Below are 8,661 nucleotides of genomic sequence, written 5' to 3'. Positions count from 1 at the left end.
CTTTCCCTTATCTTTTTGCTGCACTGTTACTGTGTTGACTGTAACTCCAAAGCCAGACACCTTCTCCATTAGATAAACAACAGCTTTATCTGGCTTTTGCTATGGGTTAAACCGCTTTAACTTTTGCTGTGAGCAACTGTGTTTAAAGGAACACATTCTATGGTCTTTCACCCGATGTCAGTGATATTTTTATCATAAATCTCTAGCAAAGTAAGACAAAACACATCATACAGATTAAAATACGGATCTAATGGAACATACAGACCAAAATGTGTATCATATACTTATCTGCGTTATTTTTTAAACTTTAACATTTAAACAATAATTATATCAATATTTACAGTATTTCCCATAAAGCCTACAAAAACAAACAGAATATTGTAAGTATGGAGAAACACTTACTTGTCTAGGACAACATTACAGGAAGTCAAGGGTGGACTTGTAATTTATCTATGTGGAATCATTGTTGTAAGCACTCTACAAGTTTTAAATAAATAAGAGAGCACTTCATAAAATAGAATAATATGATAATAATTGTAACATAAGATATTACAGTTAAAAATATACACATACTAACTTTGACACTAGGATAAGGACAGAAACACTGAAATCAAGCTATACCTTCTTTATCTGCTTCAGCATCTTTAGTTTCAATGTCTGTGCTCTGTAGTGTTTTTTCATTATTGCTGCAATGTGGTACCTCAGCTTTCACTGGATCAGCTCCTTGACTCTCACTGCAAGTTTCCGTTTTCTCCTTTGACTGATATTCAGATGAAGATTTTTGCCTGTTACGAGACCCATCACTGCTGTCACAGGGTGAAACAACATCAACTGATTCCACTTTACCGTTATGACAGGCTGGAACAAGGACACCCTCCAAGCTGTGCACAGATGCCTCTCCATTCATACAGTCCCCTTTCGACGCAGAGTCCTTCCTTACCCCCTTTTCAGCACTCAAGGTAACAGTGTCAGTTATTAGCAGAGATTCATTGGAGCTCTCTTCTTCTGTGGATGCAAAGTTGTTTTCCTTTCCTGACGTCCCATTGTTAAGCCTCTGCTCTGCATCAATGTCCATAATATCACAAGAGGATTCATCATTTGTCATGGAGAGATCTCCTGTTTCCTCCCCATTCTCCTCAATGCAGTCAGTGCTGATCTCTAGCTCTCCGTTTTCTAGTAATTTACTGTCCTCTCCATGATTTTCATCATCAGCAAACTTTGCATCATCTTCATCTTTCTTCAAATTATTGACTTTCCTCTTCTTAATAATGCCCTTGCCCCACTGCGAGCGCCGTCTTGATTTTCTCCTTAGTCGAACTGAATTATAATGGGAAAAAAAAGGAAACTTTTAGATGCACAGGAACCCTTCAAAAAACAGACTAGGCTATTAAAATATGCTGTAGTGTATGAGGCAACCAAATCTGTTCACATTTCCAGGAAAAAGCAAGCTGTCTGTTGATTTCAATGTGAGCAAATTACAAATACCAAGGACTTTTAAAAATGTAACCACTGAACACTCAGTTGTGTGCACAATTCCAAGACAGACTTTCTACCCTTTCCTACTTAATGTATTTTATATAGACCCATTTGTAGGTAAAGCATACATGAAAACAGCAACGAACTCAGTCATTCTCATTTGGGTAACGAAGGCTCTAAAGACAGTAATTCTCATTTCCCCTTTTTAGAACCTCAGCAATTTGAAACTATTATACAAAAAAATAAAACAGAAGTGCAATGCATGGATTCATAGAATAAATTAGGTTGGAAGGGAGATCAGGAAGTCTGTAGGCCAACCTACTACTCAAAACAGGGTAAATTATGAAGGCAGACCAGCTTGCTCATGGTTTTATCCAGCCATGTATTGAAAACCTCTATGGATGCAGCCTAGAAATTATCTTTATAGGCATTCCGTACCAGTGCATAATTGTCACAACAGTGAGAAGGCTTTTTGTCCTATATCCAGCACCTCTCATTTCAGTTTATGTTCACTGTCAGTTCAAAGACATTACCACTGTTTAAATCAGTTAAAGCTCCTCAATCCTTCACTCATTCCCATCTCTGTACTCAAGTTCACCACACTGACAAAACATGATTTAAAAACAGATAAAAATAAAAAAGGATCTTTGTTACAGACCCCAACCATTTTAGCAACCCTGTCTACAGCAAGACCTCACAAACATCAGCATTTGTGCAGTGAGGCTGCAAGCAGAAAGGGAATCCTTAAATCCTTAAGAGCTCCTTAAACTGGTCTCATCACCAATGTCCTCGTCCCATATCAAGCAACTCAGCTTGAAGACACACTGGCACATGATCCTTTTTTCCTTACTTCCGCATAGATTCTTCTTAGATTTTTACTCTTTTCTATTTCTCATGTGTCCTTCCTGTGCCTTTTAAAAATCACATAATGAGCATTATTCAGAAAAGGCATTCTCTTCACAAACCTATTTGCCTTGGGCTATAACTAAGGCATCAATCTAGAAGAGGTTTGGGGGCATATATCTGCCATATGATCAGTAAATACAGAAGGAAAACCATTCAAACCTAATGCTATGGTCAACGTCCTTTTCAACAGCACTAATAAGACACAGCTCAGAAGACTAAGGAAAAGACTGGGAAAAATGGAAACATCTACACTCAAATTCAAGTAATGATAAAGACTGCTCATATTTTTGCAAAATTACTGACGTTTCAGCCAAGTGATTATAATTGAAAATCACAGCCAACAGAGATTAACAATTTTTCCTCCATTTTGAAATGAACTCCTGTGCTGAGCACCTCCGTAATGTTCTTGGTATTTGCAGGCTGCTTTGATTTATGGGATATTAAGTCCTAGATCTGTGTCTGCCAACCTCACACTGAGTTACAAAGATTCTGCTTTGAAGATACAAGCACTATGCAGGTGCAAGCGTTGAGAATTAATTCACAGAAGCTCAGAGAAGCACAGTTGAGCTTCAGAATTTCCTCCCCATGAGTGGCATATGTAAGCAGGTAGTTTAACCACCACATTAGGAATAAATCTTAACCTTTTAGCTTTGCAGCTATCTAAAGATACAATCACATTGCAATAAAAACACACTCTCACTCAGAATGTGCATTCATTGTCACGAATAATCCTTATGGAGAACTGTTAAGATCTGAGGAAAAAAATCCCCTTTCTCCAGCTTTTTTTATTAGATTTGATAGCAGCTTCTACAGTCAGTGCCACTGTTTTACTGATGACAAATTACAACATATTCACATAACTTTACGGAGCTCATTTTTTTCCCTAGATTGCGCAAGAGATTTTCATTAATAACAGAAGCAGCAAATCTGAAACTAAACAGGTAGATATAAACTCACAGACAGGAAAATTCCCCTATTAAGCAATGGGTTTCACCTCAGGTCAACTCCAAAGATGGGTAAATAAAACAGGGAAGGGGAATAAGTGTCTTTTAAAGGAAATTTAATATGTCCTTATGACAATCCATAAGAAAGTTGAAATTTTTAAAGATACACTGATTTTGGCTTCTTAGGTTGACTTTGCTCTAAGAGATACAAGGGGTATCGGACACAAGCTGGAACACAGGAGGTTCCACTTAAATTTGAGAAGAAACTTCTTCTCAGTGAGGGTAACAGAGCACTGGACCAGGCTGCCCAGAGAGGTTGTGGAGTCTCGTTCTCTGGAGACATTCAAAACCCGCGCCTGGACGCCTTCCTGTGTAACCTCATCTAGGTGTTCCTGCTCCGGCAGGGGGATTGGACTGGATGAGCTTTTGAGGTCCCTTCCAATCCCTAACGTTCTGTGATTCTGTGAGATACAATGTCAAATATATTTGACATTTATTATATCAAGGAACTGGTACTTCAAATATGCCTGTTTTACTACTGCATCCATTCTGTCCATGCTGTGAGCTTTACCTGGGATGAGAACCCACAATTTGCTTTAACACACAGGTGTATTCCTAAAATTCTTAAGCGTGGGAGAAATCGCATTAAGTAAAATCAAATTAATCCTACATTACACATTTCATTAAATTTCAGGTCCTCCTGAATGACAGCCAGCAAGTTCAGCTAAACTCTCACTCTCATGCAGCAGTATTTGAACACTCATTGTGCCTGTTGGTTTTTATTGCTGTTTTTAATTAGGACAAAGCAACCACAAGCAGCGCTGCAGACATCCTCCCAGGAGTTCTGAGGTTTACACTGCATCAAAACCAGCAAAGGCAGGAAATTATTCAGCTACCTCATGTTCTGTTCAGTATGGTTTCAGGAAAACACAAACAGGAGTGAGTGGGACAGAAGCTTCATAGTTGAGGTATACAGTGCTGCTGTCTCTCAAATCCAGCAGTACAGAGACACAACTTCAGACTACATAAAGTTAGCAGTTGGGAAAGGAAGCAGATACAATTAGAAGATACAAAGACTGCCAATCATTAACAACCAAGTCTGCTTGTCTCAGTGCAGAGGAACTCTAATAAGAAAATGTAGCAGTCAAAGCAGATACGTTTTTCTTAAAATTTCTTTAGTTTGACCACTACAGTGCATCGAGTGCAGTACAGTAGTAGTAGAAGCTAACAACTTCCCTTCATGCTGTAGAAGACTTACATGTGTCTGCACTGAAGTCCATCAGAGAACGTGAATCCTCCATCATTAAATGATAAAACTCACATTCAAACAGTAAATTCTCTGTTGTTACCTTATTTCATGAAGAATTCCTGGGGATTAAAATCCAAAGGAGATTCTCATAGCAAGCAAGATCACCATGGATCTAGATTTTGTGCCTGCAGTATCATCAAGAACCACTTGAAGCAATACACGTTTCAAGTTTTTCTTCCATGATCAAAACCCTAAACTTCTTTCTGATGTCTTGTGCGCAAAGTAAGCCAAAGCCTTGAGAAAGCACTTATTACCAGCAATTTGCACTCTCATGCAGCATCCAGGATATCTATATATCTGCCACAGTAATTTAGCTGCTTCCAGTAGCTCCACGTTCCTTACCAAGGGACACTGAATAATCCACGTGAAGTCTCTGGAGTTTTGAGTCACAAAAGTCCCAAACCGCAGTCAGAGATAAGCAGCAAGAAAGAACAGAGCACAGTTGCACAATGGCTTGAAAAGCAAAATGTGGTGCCAGCTTCCACTAACAGACAAAGCCATTTCTCCCTCCAAAGCCAGCTACAGGATTTCCACTACCTCATTTGTGCCGGCACTACTGTTCCTGCACTTAAACAGATAAGGGAACTAAATCCATCTGAGACGTTATGGGGTTTTTTCTGGGTTAGTTTTCAACACCTCCAGTTCCCCAGCTGAGCTTTCCAGCTCCTGAATGATAGTGCTGCCACAGGGGAGACGGTGGGAAGATGCAACCAGTGAAAAGGCAAGACAGCACCTTCAGCAGTAACCTGCTGTTTGACCGGTGGCTTGAAGCAGCTATGGAACTAACCCGCAAGAGACGTGGCATTTCCATCACCTACAAGGAAGGCACTCAAGGCACAAATCCAACGATCTTATTTTTAAAAAAATGTATGCAACAACTCAACATATTTACGATCATCATTAGCATCTCTAAAAGTTTATGTTATATGAACAAATACCTGAAGAACTTGGGCATTTATACTCAACAAGGAGCAGTCAGGTTTCATTAAAGCAGATGAAGCATATTTCCAAACAAAAATCTTGGCTACAGCATTCTCAGCATTTTCTCCCCCTGCTCAATGGCTTTCTCATACCATCCCCTAAAATACTCTCAATTCACCTCTTCCAAATATATCTTAAACTCTGCCAGTGTCTTCTGTTCCTCCTCACCCCAGCTGAACAGGATACAAGATACCTTGCATTCGAGCTGTGCATGCCATGCAGGACCAATACAATATTTTAACTGATCAACTAACAATGCCAGGCAGAACAGGTAACTACCGTCTTCAATCTATAGCCGTTTCCTTCAGTAGATGTATGGATTTATCCAGCCACCAATTTTCAGAAACCTGCAAGAACCCAGACTTTCAGGCCTCAACTCTGGCTTAATCTGTCTGAACCCAGCTAAATGAGTCAGAAGGTATCAGGGGAGATGAGACGGACAGAGAGCACAGGTATTTAGTTTGATTTCCTAAGAAAATAAAATATAATTTACATGAAAGTAGAGTAGCTATATTGGTGAAGTATATGACAAGACAGTCACACACGAAAATTAAAGAGAAAAATGAAGTCAAAAAAGAAAAGCAGATTAATACCACCTTTGGAGATCAGTTTTAGACTTTCCACCTCTGTAGATGTGCTCATTTTCCTTGTACTGAGCAGCTTTGTACAATAGCTATTTGTACAGCTATTTACATTTCTGGTACATTCAGCTGGCTCTGAAGGAGCACTGAGTGACACCCACTGCAAGAGAGCCATGAGCAAACACAAGGTTTTCCTGCAGCTTCCCGAGCAGAGAAGAGGCTCCTACTCTCATTAAAAATTACATTCAGTAGAGTTTACAGCACTCCTTTATATCACAGATCTGAAAGGCTTATGGCTGCTGGTTGGTTTTTGTGTCAAGGAGGCAAAATTAGAAAAAATAAATACAAAGAAAACTGAAGTTAACAAATGGGTAAACACAAGAAAATCAACAAGTTCTGCAGACTAAAACTAACACCAAGTCTTAATTTAAAGCAAACACTGCCACAGTTTTCAAAGGGGAGGCAGGAACGAGATCTATCTAAAAGGTCTGAAAACTATTTTTTATTATATCACTTGTGCATACACTTAAGGGAAAACATTTGTTTTAGAAGAACTCATTACAAAAAACTTTTTCTAAAAAGTCTCTCTTTTTACCATGCTTATCAGAAAGGTGGTGATAACGCTTTCAGGAAAACCTTCTAAAGGGAGGCTGAGCCATCTTGCATTACTGAGTGAGAAAGGAGATGAATAACAAGGGAATACCAAAAAAGAGTCACGGATCAGGTAAATTGTAGGACACTCTGCCCTTTGTCAGAGGAAAAAAAAAAAAAATATCATTCGAGTAATTCAAGAGGTAGATATTTCATAGTAAAAAAAAAAAGTTTCTGTACCTCTAGATACCACTGAGTCCAGAAGTTTGATGGGATTCCCAAGAAAAGAACAAGCAGGCAGGATTTATTAGAAAACCCACAACTTCACTACATGGTGTTTTAAATTAGAATAACAACAAAGCCTAGGAATTTTAGAGGAACTGTTAACTAACTCAGAATATTTCCTTCAAAATTAGGCATGAACAAAGTAATTTTTATTTCTCAAACCTTTGCAATTTCCTTTTTAAAGCATCCGGTTGAAGCCAGTGTCAGATACAGGAGATCAAACTACTCTCATTCAGAATGCCAACTCCTACACTACCCAGAACAAAATGATAAAGAAACAGAGACAGTTGTCTCAGCTCTGAGTAAAGATCTCCTCAAATTGCAGAAAACAATTTTTAATGGTGTTCGTCGAGTTACAGCACTTGCCTCTGTCTCAAGGGAACATTAATCCAAGTCAAATCCCTTTTCTGGAGAGCAGGAGAAGAAAAGAAAACACTAGCAAGTGTGGGATTTGTGACAATATATCAGCAGGATTTCAGTGTTAGCATCTGGATGACTGTTCATGTGCCAGTATCCAAATTCTGAATCCAAATTTAGAACTAGTCCACAAGGCAGAAGAGGTAAAAACAACAAAAAAACATAGGGCATCTGGTCTGCTATGTCCTTTGATGAGGCACTGCTGCAGCCACATGAATGACTGAAGCACAGCGATCATTGACACCACTGTACGAGCGAGGTCAAAGAAAACAGACTGCACAGATGAAAATTAGACAAAGACTGAGAATAAAACGGTTTATGAGAAAGATTATAAAGACAAGACCTTTTCTTTCTAAAAATCTGCTTTAAAAATACTCCTGCCAAAACAAAACCAGCTTTCCATCATAAAGCAGAAACAGTTTTGTATGATAGCAAAGATCACCACAGCAAATAAACCAAAATGACAAAAGGGAGTACAAAATATTTATTTAGGAACTACATTTTCTGCAGCATTTTTTTTTATATCGTTGCTTGAGCTCCCTGAAGTTCTTTCTATAGAGACCACTAATCACTTCAGTTATGTTGAAAAGTTATGCGTTTACTTCCTATTTCATAAAATGACTTTTATATAAAACTTATCTTTTTAATACTTTATATAACACAAAATATTTCAATTTTTTTATTTACTCCAAATGCCATTTTCACAGCTATCATATTTATCAGACAGCATGAAAGACATATTCTCTATAAAGAAAAAAAAATCTGCAGTCTATCACTGCAATATATTATTGTTAAATACTGCAAAAGAAGATAAGAATGTAAAACCAAATCTTCCCCATGCAGTTTATTTATGTGACTGCTAAAGGAAGCAACTGCAAGTCAGTAAAATAATATGCAACATACTCCATCTACTGGCAAAATAGAGCAGTAGGACCAAGTTTTACTACACAGCATCCCAATAATTAAAGAGATTCTAATGTTTTATGCAGTAACCTGTAAACCACTCAGCAATGATTAATTTACCAGACTCACCAAACTGAAAATTGCTGGTTTTTAACTTTCCCACACACATCCATACAAAGGAGAAACAAGATCCTTCTCACTGGTAGCCAGTCACAAGAGGTAATGAGATAGAAAAACAAGACATTCAATTCAAAATTAAGAAAAAGAA

General features: G+C 38.2%; 1 protein-coding gene across 1 annotated transcript in view; it reads right to left on the bottom strand.

Moving 5' to 3' along the window:
- The window catches only part of ATAD2B (ATPase family, AAA domain containing 2B), a gene marked incomplete at its 5' end in the record, with an annotated part of 58,058 nt that overhangs the window by 3,872 nt on the left and 45,525 nt on the right, over positions 1–8,661 (bottom strand). Inside the window, one exon of the mRNA XM_010195148.1 lies at positions 622–1,317. Coding sequence (XP_010193450.1) covers positions 622–1,317 — 696 coding nt within the window. The remainder of the gene's footprint in view (positions 1–621; positions 1,318–8,661) is intronic.

The sequence above is a fragment of the Mesitornis unicolor genome, unplaced genomic scaffold (assembly GCF_000695765.1).
Source record: "Mesitornis unicolor isolate BGI_N332 unplaced genomic scaffold, ASM69576v1 scaffold3242, whole genome shotgun sequence".
NCBI lineage: Eukaryota > Metazoa > Chordata > Aves > Mesitornithiformes > Mesitornithidae > Mesitornis > Mesitornis unicolor.
The sequence above is the reverse complement of the archived record's forward strand: the minus strand, read 5'-3'. Positions and strand labels throughout refer to the sequence as shown.